This window comes from Phaethon aethereus (genome assembly GCF_964289735.1).
Source record: "Phaethon aethereus genome assembly, chromosome: 16".
Taxonomy (NCBI): domain Eukaryota; kingdom Metazoa; phylum Chordata; class Aves; order Phaethontiformes; family Phaethontidae; genus Phaethon; species Phaethon aethereus.
Genome location: NC_138592.1, coordinates 17,894,074 through 17,911,965, shown reverse-complemented (window position 1 = coordinate 17,911,965; position 17,892 = coordinate 17,894,074). Strand labels below are relative to the sequence as shown.

General features: G+C 43.7%; 1 protein-coding gene across 1 annotated transcript in view; it reads right to left on the bottom strand.

Annotated features, from left to right (window-relative positions):
* Positions 1-17,306, bottom strand: part of NDRG3 (NDRG family member 3) — a gene marked incomplete at both ends in the record, with an annotated part of 36,393 nt that extends 19,087 nt beyond the window's left edge. Inside the window, 2 exons of the mRNA XM_082007059.1 lie at positions 12,044-12,079; positions 17,250-17,306. Of these exons, the coding sequence (XP_081863185.1) occupies positions 12,044-12,079; positions 17,250-17,306 (93 nt within the window). The remainder of the gene's footprint in view (positions 1-12,043; positions 12,080-17,249) is intronic.
* Positions 17,307-17,892: the final 586 nt, after the last annotated feature.

Here is a 17,892-nt window from a genome sequence, read left to right as displayed (position 1 = left end):
TCCTTTTCAAGACTACCTGAAGCGATAAGACTGAGTTTTACCCCTAGCTCCCCTACAGGTAATTCTATGTCCATTTTTCCAGTGAACTTACTTTATTTTCTCTGAAACTTTGCCCTGCAGCTTTAGGGCTTTTATCTTGACCTATGATTGCAAAGGACAAATATTTTCAGACAACTACAGCACACATGACTTCCCTGTCACCAAAAACAGTGCTCTCCCACATATCAAAGCCAAAGGACAGCACAAGGCAGATGCTTAATACAGAGCTTAGGTATCATGCTTAAGATAGCACCAACAGTCTCTACATTTATAAGATACAACTGCTACTTTGAATTAGCCAAACAAAGAGTTATTATTTCATTACATCGTTACTGGTTTATTAGTCTTCCAAACACAGAGCAGAATAACCCAGTTACAATGGGTACCAGAGTACTCAGTGAAGGAAGAGCAGCTTTGCAGGCTGCACCCTCTGCCCTTGTCAAACACACTTTCCTCAGGTTCTTCTTGTAGATACGCCTTCCTTGCCAGCCACCCAGCAAGACGTCCTGCCTGTGTCACACTGCCTCCATAACCGCTGCTCGCCCGCAATTCTGCATATTCTCTTCTGGTATTTGCCCACTGCTCATGTAGAAATGTAATGTTGGAAAGTATCAGATACTTGTCATCTGTACTTCTCAGACCCTGGCACGCTTTGTTTCTGGTCTCTGTTCAGGCCAGCTTCGACACATCGCAGCAGTGTAGATGAGCGGACTTTCAAGGATTGTTACCTTGCAGCTGTCTAACTCCAGGTATGGTCCGAACCCTGATCTGGTCCATACTGCAGAGAAGCAGAGATAGGAGAAGGCAAGTGGAAAAGATCTGGCCAGGAGACAGCCAGATTTTAACAAATGTGCAGTCTGCAAAATAAGGGAGATGAATGCAAGAGAAGATGATGATCTGCAGCTATGTTTTGAAAAGGTTGATAAAATTTAATTTTCACTTTGGGACTGGAAACTTTATCAGAGGTTTCTCTGAAGAGATTTTATCTTCTGCCCTTATTTATACAGTAAGTAAAAAATAAACAGCAGCTGCAGACAACTTGCTGTAAATGGGAACTCAACAGCAGAGGTGGCCTCGCTCTCGGCAGCCTGCTCTTGCTGGCTGTAGGCACAAAGCTTGTGACGCACACATGCCAAACAGCAGCGTGCCGCTGGGGAGACAGAGCAGAGACACGAGTCCGGTGCAGGCAGCTACTATTGATCAACTGAAACTAGCTGGGAACCATCGCTTCAAAAACTAGCAGTTCCCTTGGGGCATGGATGAAGAGCAATGATGGAGGAGGATCAGGAGGTATGGAGACCAGCTCTATGTAGCTGGTCAGACCAAAGGTCCAGCAAGCCTCCTAGTCTGAATCTAAGAGCGTGTGCTTGTGGAAAAATAAAATAGAGCAGGCATATAGTCATACTTCCTCAAACACTTGCATCTTGTAACAGTTTCCCTTAACTTTCCCAGCCTCCAACAATCTGTAGGTCAAAAGAAACTCCCTGAACTGGAGGTGTGGTCTTCACCTGGACTTCCTGTTCTGAGAACTGGGCAGTCACCCCCGCCTACCCGTGCCTTTGGCATCTGCCTCACCCCGTGACCAGAAAAGCCAAAGCTTAATAACATGCGGGGTGAAGAACTACTTGTTCCCCACCTTGTATATTCTGGTTTGCATAAGATCACCCAGTCCTTGGTTTGGAAGATGGAGAACAACTGGTGCCATTTCGATAGCCCACAGCAGTGACGACCTAACAGCTTGTTGTGATTTCCTTTCACGTGCCCCCTTCTGGGCTGATGTGCTCCAGACTATCTGGCCGGTCCCAGTACAGCAGCTTTTTTCTGGTCATACTGATGTTCTCTGAAACTGCCCCATCATGCTCCATCCTTTCTGAGACAAGGGGGCTGGCAGTACGTCAAACACTGTGGGTGTGCTGTGGATTTACACGGTAGCACAATGAGGTTGCTTTGTTCTCTGTTCCTGATAAACAAGAATTGACTTGCTTTCTTGAAAGCCACAAGCCCTGAGCTGACATTTTCACTCATCTCTCATGATGTTAAGGTCTTACGCCTCTGGGTTATCATCAGAACTGAGCCCAGCTTTTTATATTCCACTGTACGATGGTTTTACTCAATGTGCATCACACTTTATACTTACCCAAAACCAGATTAAGTTTGCCATTGCACCTTCCATCACCTTTTCCAGATGATTTAAGAGTAGATTTAAGCAGCACAGGTCTCAACACAGATCTCTAATGTGCTCCTCTACTGATCTCAAACAACTGTGAATATAATTGCTGGCGCTTTTTCTCTTTTTTAACCAATATTTCATCCATGAAAGGACCTCTCCTCTGACTACATGGCCACCTAAGTCCCTTAAGACCCTTTTGGTAAGGGGTCTTGTCTTTTGGAAATCCAGGCATCAACTGAATTGCCTTTTATTTATGGAGAGTTACTAACTCCTTCAAAGAGTTCCAACAGGTCTGCAGAGCAGGACTTCTTCCCTTTGCAAAAAACATATTGACCCTTTCCCAATATTTATCCGTGTAATTCATCCACTGTAATCCTTGCTGTTTTTATCAGTCTGTCTGGTATGGCTGGTCAGTGAATTCCCAGAACTCCTCTGGGTTCTGTTATAAAAACTGTGTTACAGGTGAAGCACTGCAGTCCTTAGGCACCACAGTAGCTTCAACGGGGGAGCATAACCTCTCACTTAACAACTCAACTATTCCATCCTTAAACTCATTTAAAACTCCTGGGTTGATACATCCAGTCCTGGCAACTTGCTATAAAAGCATGTATTTTATCTTTTTCACAGCCTCTGCAACAGGCACTGCAGTTTAAGGCAGGGTCTCTGCTGACTCCCCACAAAGAGCATTCCAGCATGGTAACCTCTGTGAGCTGCTCTGTGGCAAGCTTGTGTGCAGGAAAAACTAAATTTAGTTTTTCTGCTATAGCTACATCTTCCCTGAGTCCTCTTTTCAGAGCCTGAGCAGTCAGTGGCACTCTCCAAACTCTCTCATACGGTTCCATTTCTGATAGCCCTGACACAGGACTGTTGTTATTTTTTCCCCTTTTGCTAGTCATCTCTCAAAATCCCCTTTTGCCTGCTCTGTTCTGTTCATATCTTTAATCTGCTAGAAACCTTTTCCATTTTTTCCAGCTTTTTGAAAAATGCTTTTTTGTTTTCAATAGCCTCCATGCCCTTCTGTTTAGTCTTGCCTGCACCATTTCTCATGTCTGCTGTGATAGATGGTGGGCACTTGCTCTCTGTTTAGCTTATTTTCAATAAGCTTCTCCATTTCTGTGCAATTCTTGTTTTGAACCTTGAGTGCAAAACCAGTGATGTTTTCTATGGTTTTGGTTTTTTCCCCCCACAGATGTTGATTTGGAGCACATTATGGTTCCCATCACAGAGCAGCTCTTTGAAACTGTTTTGAACATGTCTCTCTGCCCTTTTCAGAATCATGTCAATGATGGCTTCTCCTCCTTGGATCTTCCTAACTTGTTGCTCCATAGAAGTTTGCAGGTAAAATGGAGTATTGGTGTCATGTCCCACAGCCACATCTGTCTAAGTGACACAGGGCAGCTGAAGCTTCCTAGCCTTGTCCTGTCCTCCTGGCTTCCAGAGAAGCCTTGTAGCTTCTCTGATCACCATCTTGGGCACGCACTCACACAATTACTGACAAAAAGTAAATTTCTTGTTCAGGCCTGGGATTTCAGTCTAAGGGGAATTGAAGTTATTCACTGACATTAGTTAGAGCCAAATCAGATCAACAAGCTTCCTTTAACATCCACCTGCACCCTCTACCACCACCTGCATCTACCCTCTCCTTCCTGTGCGCTGTATCCAGGTACTCCACTGTCAGTGTCCACCAAGAGAGACCTCAACTCTCCTCTGTGATCTCAGACAAGAATACAATAACCACTGGCAGAACAAAACAAAACAGAGGTTTTGGGTGCAACTTCTTGTTACAGATCGGCTGACTTGATGATGAAGCGTTATTGAAAAGAATGCTTCTCTCATCCCTCTGCCCTGCCCCATGTCCAGTGAGCTCATGGTCTCATGGCAGCCTGTGAGACTGCAGGGCTGGGTTCGCTGTCCCATTACATCAGGAAACCAAAGCAACTAGACCCTGCAGCCATAGGATCTCTCATTAGGATGGAAGGTAAGCACTGTGAGAGCACAGACAGAGGCAGAGGCACTGACTTGCCTTAGCTATACTGTTAAGATATACTTTCAGGTAGGGGTTGCACATAAGAACAGAGAGTAGCCAGAGAAAGGCCACCAACGCTACTGACCGTGTCTGAAAGCCCTGTGATTTTTGCTATATGCTTTATGGTCCCAGCTCCTGAGAATCACTGCTTTTAGTCAGAGCCCTACACTTTAGAAATGAAATGTGTGTGCTCCATAAAGGCTTGGACACTGGCAGGTGATGAGACACAACCCAACAGCAGCTTTAAAACATTTGAGATTAAACACAAGGAGGAACTGCTGGGAGGTATTCCTTGCTGGGGAATGCAGAAGGTCAGACTAGATTCCAGCCATGCTCCCTCAGCTCCAGGTCAGAGTGTGATCCAGAGCTTACGTTTTAAAAGTTATTAAAGTCTGAAGTAAACCATTTGTTTCACAGTGAAAATGATTAATGATAAGAATGCATATTACTAGTGCTTTTCACGATTAATTTATTAAGCTTCTATTTTGGTATTACCACATGAGTTTTACTCCCAATGTGAAGCTGCTCAAAGTTCAAAATTAATTCCCTGGAAAAACTGAGAATTTAATTTGGAGACCAACAATAAAGAACACATCTGTGAAATCCCTTCAATTTTTTTTTTAATATTCAAATATGACAGAACACAGAGCAGCAAGGTGTACATATAAGGCAAAGAAAACTGCCACTGCCGCTTTGCTGTGAGGTGGAAGAGACACAGATTACTCAGATCAGGTTCTCCCCTTCTTCAGTGATACTGTAGCTACAGCTATTATTTACTTTAGGTCATCTTTGCCAGTCTTGGCAAAGGTGGAAAATAATTGCAGCATGCTCCTCGGGCAACCTATCACAGCTATTAACCATGAAGAGATTGAAGAGGAGGTTCCACTGTCTTGTTCTTTGCAACAGCTGCCCTCAAATTTCTACACATTACCAAAACAACAACACAAACGATGCCTATAAGCTAAGAACAAAATATTGTAAGACTGTAAAACATCACCATCTGGTAACTCTTACCATCACAGTACCACCAACCTTAATGCAGTTGGTAGGTGAGTGCTTACCACCTCCTCTCTGTGCAAAATTATTTTGGAAATAGTAGAACTGAAGGAGATGGCTGTGTGGGAAGGAAGCCTAAGTCAGATTTAAAGCAACACCTTGAACCAAATTATTCATTTTTATACAGACCACAATTTATTAATAGAAAACACAATATGATCTATGCAAGCAGGCAATGGTTTCTAGTACTTTGTATAATTGGACTAAGTCTTAAATTAGAGAAATGTTGGGTGAGAATCAAGAGCAGCAGAACGAAGTATGTAATCTGGTTACATAAACACAAAAGCATCAGGAGACAAAGGTGCTGCTGGGCTATCCTCAACCTATTATTGTATATACAAACGTGCGTTTGTGTGTTCCTGCTGCAAAGGCACATGACGCTGAAAGACAGACCTAGTGCGTACCTGTAACCCTTTCCAATGCTCTGTGAGAGAAATGGCAAGTCATCTCCACAACACAGATACTGCTAGAGAACAGATTCTGGCTCTGCAGTCAAACAAACTGAAGTCAAGTGACCTACAAGAGGAGTACAGCTGACAGGTTGGGTTTGTGGTCCCAAATCAGAGATCACTAACTCCTACAACCACTCAATACTGAGACTGATAAGCAATTAATGACACCACCTACATGTCAGAGATGGAGCAAGATGTACTTCTCCATCTCCTGCCCTGCCCATGTGTTACAAGAAGCAGATAAAGCCACCACTTTCTTGCGCTTCAGTCAAGTATCCAGTGTCATGAGCAAGGCACCCAGCACAGACTTATGATTACATGGTGCTTCTTACTCCTGCTCTGAGGGTAAACCCCTCCTCCCCCAGCCAATGCAGGAAATCAGACCTTCCTAAATCTGTAACAGCCCAGTGTGAATTAAACCACTTGCAGATGAGCTCTCATCTGTCCAAGTTTGGCAGTGGGTTGTTTTTTTCTAGCACTCTGCACCACTACTTTGGGTCAGTAGAGTATCAGGTTGCAGCCTTCCCCATGGGCTGCAAATAAAACAGGTTGATGCCTCTATCGCTCTTCCATCCCCTGGACAGGGGGCTGAAAGTGCCACAACCTGCAGACACACAGCCTTTGTGAACCTGAATCCTACACAAGGAAGATTTGAATGTGCTAACACAGAGACAAGTCTAAAAATGTTTTGTGTAACTGCTAGACCCCAGGTCATCTTAACCACTAAAGGCAATCTGGAAGATAAGCCAGGGACTATGTTTCCAGCCAAGGACAGTCCACCTGCTGACACGATGTGCCAAACTACATTTTGGTATCTTGCTGAAGACCATGAACATCTCCTGAAGAAGAGAAAGCAGTGTCTCCAAATCTTCAGTGACCCTGGGGACTAGAACTGAGTCTAACTGCATAGAGTTATAACTAGTATTGCAATTACTCATTAGCTGCTCTGAAATACCGTGTGTTGCATAACAGATGGAAACAGATCAGTCACTGTTAGTGGAAAGGCACCATTCATCTTCTGAAGGTAGGAAGGAGGCAAATCCCTTTCTCAACCTAAAGCACATACTTTGCTTTGCTGTAAGAACTCACTGACAAGAACAAAAAAAGCACGGGAACTTCAAATACCACTTCTGCATAATCAGCCTCTTTAGCACACTGTTGTCAGAAGCATACAGAAAGCAAAAGTAATATTTAAGTAAACCCCACAGAAGGATTGTGCTCATATGTTTTAGCAATAAAAAACATGTTTCAGTCCAAGTCGAGCTAGCAAAAGCTTTCCAGAGCTAAACACTGCAGTTTTACAGAAAACTGAAAAAAAAAAAAAGTTTTTAGATGGAAAGCCAGTGATGGGAGGAATCAGAGGAAGAGCTTCCCAAGAAATAAGAATAATGAAAAAAGTTTCCAAAATAAAATTCCATTTTAATAACTTTTAGCTTTACAGTATTTGTTGCTGTGATTGTCAGCAGAAGTCAAAACCAGTACTTTAGTGGTGACACTAGTTTTTATAAGCTTAAGGGCAGCTCCTAACTTAGCAGGCATTGAAAAAAATTGCTTTCTACATCAAAACATCTTCTGTGTTGTAATTAATTTCGCTCTAGCACTTTGAACAAGAGAACAAAAGAACTCATACTACAAATCAGAAAAATAATGGTCCTCATTATCCTAGACAAACTGTGTCAGTGGCTGGTGAGAACAGCTCCCCTGCTACTCATACAGAGAAAGCAAACCCTTCCTCAAAGTGCTAACATTTCATGTTATTTCATTACAATAAACAGAAGACGCTTTAAAACATCTTGTATTCAACACCACTGTGTAGCAATCACAAGCTGGCTTTAATGATTTCATTAAAAAATAAACACAGTTTCGATTCAACATCTATGACATCAGCAAATGCACATGATGGGATATTTCAACAGCCTCTCAACAGCAGAATACTATCTCCTACTACACAGCAAGCAAAAATAAATCAAAGAGATTGGGCAAGGATAAGCAAACTTTTAAAAATGCAGATTAAAAAACTTCAAACAAATGTACTTGTGGAAGAACTTCTCCAAAATTGAATCAGTAAAAGTATGGGCTTATTGAAAAGTTATACTTTCAGTGAAAAAAGTGGCAAAGAATTCCTTATTGAGGTCTGTCAACTCTTCAAACATTTTGCTGTGTTTTACTCTGGGCACAGGCAACACTGAGCTCTACACTTTAAATTAATTCCAGCAATGCACAACAAGTTGTTGTACAGGGAAACTTTAATTTCTTCCCTCCATGGGTTTACACGTCTTGTCTTTTCTTTTTCAGCTGAACTCTGCATGTTCTGGACTTACTTATTCACCCCTCTTCCACACCTCGTGAGCTTTCTGCAAATACTCTGCCAAATCCTAGACCCACATCCACACTCCAGGCCCTCTTCCGCATGGTCTGTGCTGAAGAGGAAAACACTTCTCTCCCTTCATGTGGGTGGGAGGCAGCAGAGGGGAAGTAATAGCCACAAGTCAGATCAAACGCTAGCTTATGACAGACTAAAACATAATGCAGATTTATTGGGATAGTTTTACAAATATATCAGCATATTCCTTCATTGGTATTTAAAGCAAACCACCTGGAAATAGGGGAGACATTAGGCTAACACAGAACACCTACTTCGCAAAGCAGCTGAAGAGGGTCTGCAGATAATAATAAAAACACAAGCACAGCTCTATTAAGCTGTGTAGGTCACCACACCATCTGTCCATCAGCAACCCAGACCATTTAATCCACCATCTGCCCACGGACATTAGAAGAAACCAAGCTAGATTTCATTAGGGTTCATATAGCTTTCAAGTGAAATTTAGGTCTCAGATTTAGGTTAATATATTTTATTTCTGAGAATAACCTAGATACATATTCATAAAGACCCTTAAGCCACCATGCTAGCTCTCCTTTTTATCTCGATTGCAAACAGTTATCAGATTATGCAGGGGTTATTTTAACTGATGCCCAGGCAAGCTGTTATTTGCCAGGGTTAACTGCGGTTGCTTGTAGATGAACAGTTTAAGAAAACCAGGGCACCGGCATCTGAAAGTCAGCTGTATCAGAAAAGCTAAAAGCTTCTTCATTAACCCAGAGTTAAATTTCAGAAGCAAGAGGGTGCTTGCTCTGTTGACTTTGCCCAGATCCAATCCTGGCAAGTTACTCAAAACTAAAGACAAACACACTGAGAAATTAATGGAAACTCACAACAGCATCACCCATTTTCCCCAAAGGAAAGAAATATCTTACAAACCCTCAGTATGCATGTTACCTTGAAAAGTAACACATGCCAAAGCTTTACAGAAAACAGCGTGCCTAACCTGTGTGCCTGGCACTACACAACTCACAGTCCGTGACAGTGCTAACCGCATGCTCGTGACCTGGGATTAAACTAAACACTTCTCCCAGTCATAAGCATGGAACAGCTGCAGAAAATATTTGGAACTTCAGCTTCCAGCCAGAAACAGGTCTAGCGGCACTGCAGGATGAGTAAACACCGAGGCCAGCTGTGTTACTGCTCCAGCTGTGTCCAAGGCAGGGCTCTGCAGGGGCATCAGTCAGTCCTGGAAGGAGCTGGGACAGACTTACAGCAAATCACTTCATGGCCAAGGGCACAGAATAACACAGGCTGAAATAATACAGGACTCACTCCAGTATGTCAATGTCTTGTACTGGGGAGCTCAAACTGGACCTGCACTGTCAACAGGGTTGCCACCAGTGCTTGACACAGGGCACCCCGTTCCCTTGCCTCGCAAGCATAGCCCAGGATGTGGTCAGCCCCATGCAAAGCCATAGCTTTATCTCCATTTCAAAGAGCTTTTTTTGGGCTATTAGAAAAAGAAAAAGGTCTGAAATCAAGGTCTTGAATCGCTGATGCCATGCTCTCATACTGCAAACACTACACTGTATATAATCCCTCCCACAAAAACCCTAAATTCTGCCTTAAAACTCCCCAGGTCCCTTGCAGGTGTTACAGCTACTGGAATCTGATTGAGAACTTCACTCTAACTGGAAACCATCTTCCAGTAACTAGCCTTCAAGAATTTGTGGCCAGTTTGTGCCTGTTCTTGTAAAATTGAGATCTTCCAAGGACCCAACGCATCATCTATCCTCTCTGACAGATTTCAAACAGAGACTTAATCGAGCCCTTGGGGGTACTTTCCAGGTAGGCCTGGGAGGTCAAGCCAGGTGTGCCCTGAAACCACACCTTGTAGGGAGAGACACTGGAGGAAGGTGAAGCTGGAACAATGTTTACAGTCACAAGAGACGCTGCGTTAACTTCTTGCTAAAAAAAAATTTTTCTAAATGAATTACCAAGAGGACTCCTGGAAAGAACATCTTGTCTCCTGCCCAACTGTTGCCATGGCCACCAGCTCACTGCTCATCTAAATGAAAGCAGAGAGAAGCAACAAGCACATCCTTCCCCAGTCCAGCGCTCCCAAGAGCCCCTCTCCCTGGCTGTGGGGACACTTGGCACCTCTTCCCACAGGTCAGCCCTGGGACAAACAGGGAGCCGAGACAGGCCGAGCACACGTGAGTTGGTGGTTGCAGCACCGTGTTTCTTTGGGGCTCACACAGCTTCAGATGTGGGGCATTCTTTAACGAACAGCGCAAAGAGGCTTTGCTTGTTGAGGGAAAGTGTATAGCAAAAAGGCAGCAACAACGCATGGCTCTGTTACAGGGACTCCTTCCTACCTTCCCACTCTGTTCTGGCTCCCGAGACCATACTGCTCAGACAGGCGGGGCACGGGCAAACGCGGAGCTTTGCTGGGTCATTAGAGAATTTGCAGTAAAGGTTAATACGCTCAGGCACTGTATTTATATTCTTTCCAATCATGGCACAGAGACCTCAGGAGGCAGTGCCTCTACTATGTAATGCTCTTACTCAAAAGCATTGCACCTATTTTTACCCATTACCCATCTGACATGGGAGCACACAGGATCTCTAGAAGAGATGGAGAAGATACAGAAAGACAGACGGAGACAAGATGGTACAGGGAAGTGTTTTAAACACATTATCTACCCTTATTAAAACAGAAAAATCATTGCCTAACGCTGTTGCCACTTCTAAGACTAGACACTAAAGTTACAACGTGCTAAGATTAGTAATTTTTATACTTACAGGCTTTAAGGTAATACTAAAACTCAACGGTGAATCAAGCTAAAGCAGTGCAGTGACATGTGCCTGTCCAGATGGGGTGTACTTTCAGTGTCTAATACCAAGAGATGGAAAAAACTATCTTCTTAGGACTGTATTTATTATATTCCTGTTCTGCACAGGCTTGCAGAAGGTTTTCTGGAATCATCTACATCAATAGACTTTTATTAAAAGCTATCACATGATGCTGACAGCTCTACCCCCAAGCCGCACCACTGGTGTAATACAGCAGCGAGAGCCTGTCCTGAGCTAAGCACACCACTACAGACACAGCAGCCTCCCACAGCTGAAGAGAAAGAAAAGCTGCTGGCTGCATATCAACATGCTGAGTGGGAAGTCAGCAAAGTAATGTGGCATGGTAAACGAGCCTGTGCTCTACAAAACCCACCACATAATCCCAGTGCTGTGCTCCCCCTAACAAAGAATGCGTCCTCTGTCTTGGATGCTTGTGGTGCAACTGCTCCTCTAAAAGGATTATTCCTATAGCAACCAGAGCAGTCAGGCTCATCTCCACACTACTGTCAGGTGAATAACCTCCCAGAAAATGGCCATGGCTTTGGCATGACCCAAGCCCAGCATTTTAGTGAGCCTGAATGAGGTGAACATATATAATCTAATGTATCTTACTTCCCTGCACTTGCTATTAGGCTTAAGTTACACACAAACATAAGAGGGTTTGTATTCTTTAAAAGTCAGGCTTGTAATTTTCTGCTGACTTAGGTTTTAGACAAAACAAAGCCAGGGCAGCTTGGTGACTTCCATCTCCTCTCAACACAAACAGAGTATACAAGCTCCTCCTTTCCTAGCCAGTGCACCAAATGGGATGTGACAGAGCTGCAGCACTTGAGCATATTGCATGTTTCCATGAAACTGCTTTTCAGGAGTCCAGTCATCCTGTGAGATATCGTGGAGCCTCGGCAGGGCAGTCCAGGTCTGCACCTCAGAGCTCAGAACAATGCTCTGCATGAAAGGATGAAGGGCAATTTCTGCCAACTAGACATATTCAAGTTCTTATTTATTAAACCTTAACAAGAGTTAAAATTAAGATACAGAGCTTTTTCATCTCTCTCTCTCAGCATTACTGATGGGCCATAGGGAGTCTGCCCATAGATCCTTGTCTCCTGCACGTGTCTTACCTGACAGTCAAAGTCCTGGAAGTTGCGAGCCGCATTCTGTTAACGAAAAACAGAAAAAAAAAAAAAAGAAAAAAAAAAGAGTTCAGCAGAGTACCCCAGAACATCCCCAACAACATTGTGAAAGTTCCTCTCAAAGATCTCTGCTTCAGCATAGTCTAGTCTGACTGCAGTCAGGGCAGCAGCGAAATGTGAGACCCCATACATGAAAACTCCATGCAAGTTCTGCCTGTTACCATGCAGCAGGTTTGCTGGGGGCTGTCCCAAGGCTGTCAACTAAGGAGAGTACCTGTGGACACAGCTGAGAGTTGAGACCATTCAAGCAGGGACAGATGCACATAGGAAGGACCCTGACTAAGCCTGGCTGGTTATGAGGTTGGGTTTTGTCTGGTCCTGGTGCCCATTACCAATTTGAATGCACAACTCTTGAAAGGACTACCACTAGGATCTCACGTAATGAGCATGAGAGAACAAACTATGCAGTCAGCGACTCTGCACTAACTGCTGTGTGCACAGTATCGTTCCATGGCAAACACAGAGACCTGTAAGCTACTGAAACCAGAGTGCATGGGATCTGGGCTCAGCAATCTACAATTGACTTTTTCCAGAGGATGACACCACGCATACAGGCGAGCACAGTAAGTACAGCACACAGTTGGCATACTCTTAAGTTTGAAGGTCTGCAGTAACTTGTCCATATGCCCACATGCTTCATAAGACTCCGTCTCTGACTACAGAGTAGGTTATGCTACTGAGTGCTGTCAAATACTGCAAAAGGCTGAGCAAATCATTTAAGACAGCAACCTAGCTTATATGTTTTAGGCATAGCACCTTAGTGCTGAAATAACAAGTAGGACCCCAAATGTTTCTTCTGGCTGAGGACCCTAAATCCTCTCCAGGTGTAATCAAATGGCCCTGTTTTCCTCCCCCCAGAGCTTTGCCACATTAGCAAGAACACAGGTTGCTACCTACATCCTTCAATCTGAGATGTTTAAGTTGAGATATCTGCAAATCTGTTTTAAGAATCGCCCCAGTGTTAACTATTGAACTGTGTCAGTGTTTTGAATGTGACAGGGCACAAAGCACCAAATACTCAGGATGGGGGAAAGGAAAATAAAAAGCAGCTCCCTCTTATTTCGATTTGAGATCCTGAAGTTAGTTGAGATTTCTGACAACTCTCTACGCCTCTTTCCCTGCTCCATTAAATGCAGACAGTAGAGCCTTCTCATCTACCAGGTGACAGAGAAGGTCAATTCAGTCATCCAATGCCACAGTGATTAAGGACTATAACAAAGCCTATGAAGAAATGAGAAACTTTTGTATCCAGCACTGGACTTGGCTGGTGCATGCTAAGTAAAGAAAAAGCTGATCTGAATTTGTACGAGGAAAAGCAAGATTCCCCAAGTGGGGAGGAAATGACACAGAGCAAAGAATAAGTTCTGCCAAGTGTATAGCTTGTTGTCCGGGTATACCATGATGCAGAAGTAGCATTAGTGCTGACATGTCCTGACTCTGGATACTTGATTTTAACATGCTGAAATCTGACTTTAAACCATTAATCTATTCATTGTCTTAACTTGAGAAAGTCTAAGATTAAGGCATGTTTTTCAGTCCCCTGAAGGTGTGATGGCTGCACCTCAATGGCAAAAAGCTAGCTGGAATGACCCAATCCAGTCTAAGGGCTGTCCAGTCAACCTCCTGAATTATGCTGTTGAATTTCAGTAACTTTTTACTGAGGATATATTAATAGGAGTCAAAGGTGCCAGAATATGGACTGGCCAGAATAATAAAGTGTCACTGGGGTAAGTTTTCTGATTAGGTTACAGGCAGTACTCTCTTTTTCTCTCTCTTTCAGCTAAATGGGAACATTTGAAGTTGACTTTCCCAGTATAAGGTCACTGCATTTTAGTGAGCCTGAATGAGGTGAACATATATAATCTAATATTACTTCCCTGCACTTGCTATTAGGCTTAAGTTACACACAAACATAAGAGGGTTTGTATTCTTTAAAAGTCAGGCTTGTAATTTTCTGCTGACTTAGGTTTTAGACAAAACAAAGCCAGGACTCAGTGGCCTCCAGCGGCATTTCCTATAGTTCAGACAAGTGAACTATATGGTAATGACCCACTTCCATTTCCCAGTCAATTTCACTGGTTTTAAAGTTTGAGAATTAAGACACCACAGCTCCTTTTCTCTGTACAGCAGCCTTTATAGCTGAAGAGTTCATGAGCACTCACCCATTAGCATCCTAAGAATTTTACTGTACTATTTCTGACCATTAATCCATGTTGGCTCAAACTCCTACATCTAAAGTAAAAATCTTAGTGAAGTGCCATCTCAATACTTTTTGGACTCTGATATGCTGCACAGAACAGCACGTTATGGCACCACAACCATATGCTCTGTAAACTATGTCTAAAAAGCACATGTATTATTTCAAGTTTGAAAGTATTACTAAGGGCCAGACCCTCAGAGATGGTATCTCCCTAAGGCATTTCTTTTGTTAAAACAAAGTGTAAAATGGAGAGCCACAGCACACTTTTCTTCCCAGGCAGTTCTGAGGATCGTTCTGGTGCCACTCTAAGTATTTTTTCCTACTGAGATAGTATATACTTCCTGTAACTTCGAAACTGAGTCAAGGAAACCAAATATCACTTTGTATGTGCCCTTCTGTATGCTGGTTAACACCACTGGGCTGTTTAGGTAAGCACTCCGCATTTAAACCAGAACTGTCCCTGCTGTTTGCTAAGAGAAGCGGCTGTGCAGATGACACACAGGGACAGGCAAGGAAGGAGAGGCAGTGGGGTGGCTCTGTATGTTAGGGAGTGTTTTGACATTGCAATCAATGATTGTGATGACAAGGTTGAATGCTTATGGGTAAGGATGAGGGGGAAAGCCAACAAGGATGTTGGCCACCCAACCAGGATGAAGAGGCAGACAAAGCATTCTGCAGGTCACTGGCAGAAGTCTCACAATCGCAAGCCCTTATTCTTGTAGGGGACTGGAAATACAACACAGCAGAGAGGAAACAGTCTAGGAGGTTCTTGCAGTGTGTGGAAGATAACTTCCTGACACAGCTGGTAAGTGAGCCTACCAGGGGAGGTGCCTCGCTTGCCCTGCTGTTTACAAACAGAAAACGACTGGTGGGAGATGTGGTGGTCGGAGGCTGTCTTGGGCTGAGCAACCATGAAATAATAGAATTCTCAATTCTTGGTGAAGTAAGGAGGGGGGTCAGCAAAACCACCACCATGGACTTCCGGAAGGCAGACTTTGGCCTGATCAGGTCACTGGTTGAGATTTGGGAGACAGTATGAAAGGCAAAGGGGTCCAGGAAGGCTGGACATTCTTCAAGAATGAAGTTTTAAAGGCGCAGGAGCAGGCGGTCCCCATGTGCCTTAAGACACGCTGGCAGGGAAGACGACTGAAGAAGTCTGGACAAGAGGAAGCTGAGGGGAGACCTTACCGCTCTCTACAACTACCTGAAAGGAGGTTGTAGTGAGGTGGGTATTGGTCTCTTCTCCCAAGTAACTAGCGACAGGACAAGAGGAAATGGCCTCAAGTTGCACCAGGGGTGGCTGGCTTGGATATTAGGAAACATTTCCTTACTGAGAGAGTGGTCAAGCATTGGAACAGGCTACCCAAGGAGGTGGCGGAGTCACCATCACTGGAAGTGTTCAAAAAACATGTGGATGTGGCACTTCAGGACATGGTTTAGTGGGCATGGTGGTGTTGGGTTGACAGTTGGACTTGATGATCTTGGGGGTCTTTTCCAACCTTAATGATTCTATGACACCATGGGAAGGACCTGATGGGACTGATCAGGCAATACTTGACAGAGAGACTGAAAACTTGTAAAGTGAAAACCACTTCATTTTGGCATGCTTCAATACTTCGTACTCAGGTCAGCTCACTGAAGCAAGGGAAATCTACTCTTGAACTCAAAAATGGTAAATCCTAGGAGAATCATGAGCAAGAGCTGGGGCACTGCACTTAGGAAGCTTGTTTTCTGTAAACGTTTATCTCTCTTTTTGAAATCATAAACTGTTTTCAAGGCCTTTCTGTATTTTTATCTGCTGGTGTACACTGATCTTCTTCTTCCAAGGCTCACTTTTGCTGGAAATATTTTTTTTTAAATTATGTTTCAGCTATGGTGGAAGGGTAGTAGTCAGCACTAGACTGTAAGAATAGGCAGCCGGACTGCACATTTCAGCTGAATTTTTAGATTTCACAGACACTAAACAAATATGTACACTGCAGAAATGAGCAAAAATTAAGCAGCACAGACACAGCAGAATTTCAGAGATTTCACCCATTTTGGGGGGGGAGTCTGCACTAGACAGTGCAGTCTTCTGCAAGCACACAGTGAATGGACAAAGTGCCATATCCCTTTGGCAGCACAAGCTAGTTCTTGATGTCAGCCATTAAATGGCAAAGCATTAAGAACTGCTTCACATACCATCAAACTTGGCTATTAGGTATAGAAGGTGAACAAATGGCATTGCTCAATCACAATTTGCAGGTGCAAAATTCGAGATCTTTTTGGGATGGCCCATAATGACTTAGGCACTCAGAGCAACAGTTTGTGGCAGAATCCAGTGAGGCTAGGGCTTTCCTAAAGCCCAGATGGCTCTCCTCCAGCCCACAGAAGACAGAGTGAAAGCCTTAAATAGCTGCTGCAATACAATGATTTTCCAAAGTTTCAGTATTGCATGAATCCAGACTGCTCTAGCTAGTCTCTGCAGATATTAAAAGGATGGCTCTTCATCACTAAATCCAGGGAGACAAGGTTGTTTTGGGGGTCAAAACACAAAAGGATAACTTAAGACAAAAGATTTTAAAGAAAACAATAAAAAAAAGAAAATGGGATACAATCCAAGGTTTCTCTAACAAGCATGAACTTGTTAGAGGTTCTACAGTTCCGCCAGGTGAGGAATGATACCACCTTTCCAATTTCTGCTCTGCCTTTGTAAATCCTCAGTACAGGCATGACATACTGTTTGGCTGGGACTCCAAACTTACCTGAACTGCGGTGGTCTATCTTTCCCTGAGACTTTGGAAGACTATGTGGTGGTGGATTATCAGAGTGGGGAAGCATTTACTGTTTTTCAGTACTGAAGGTACTTCAAGCTGTAAACAGGTTCTGGCAATCAGGGCTGACACAGAGTCAGCCAGCATATACTTGTGAGAGCAACGGAACAGCTAGCATTACCTTATCATTCAGGAGCGGTTTGATCTCTGTCAACTGAACATCCTGCAGTTCATCCATGGTGCTGTAAGTGGAGCCAACTACTCCTCAGAGCAGCAAATGGGTGATTCTGAAACAAAGGCATACTGTTAGAAACGGATTACAGGAGATGGTAGCCAAAGAAAGCTTTAAGATCTTTCATTAGACTTGTGTATGCTCAAACTGAAGCCTAAAAGAAGCTGGTTATTGGTGCAACACAAAGCACCTGTAACTGCAGGAGGCAAACAGCCATGCTTGCACTGTGTCAGTTATGTTACTCCTTACTCTGCACATTGCCTTGCCCATTGAACGCTGTCCCTGAAAGCTCAGGCCTTTCTACCCGCAGGCTTCCATGCACTGCTAGTACTTCAGCCATAGTCTGCCTGGAAATGAACTGGAAATTACTGGATCAGCAGAGTGAAAAACTGTGTTCAGTATGCTGGAATACTGACATCTCACTACCATGCCTGATGCATCTTAGCCACAGCATCCAGCCACCGACAAGGCTGTGCCTGTAACCCACCAGACATGCAGCCAACACTGCATTTGCACATGGGAGACAGAGGTGTGGAGATCCAAGTACCTTGCTGGCAGAACATAAGACAGCTCAGAACACAAGGCAGAAATA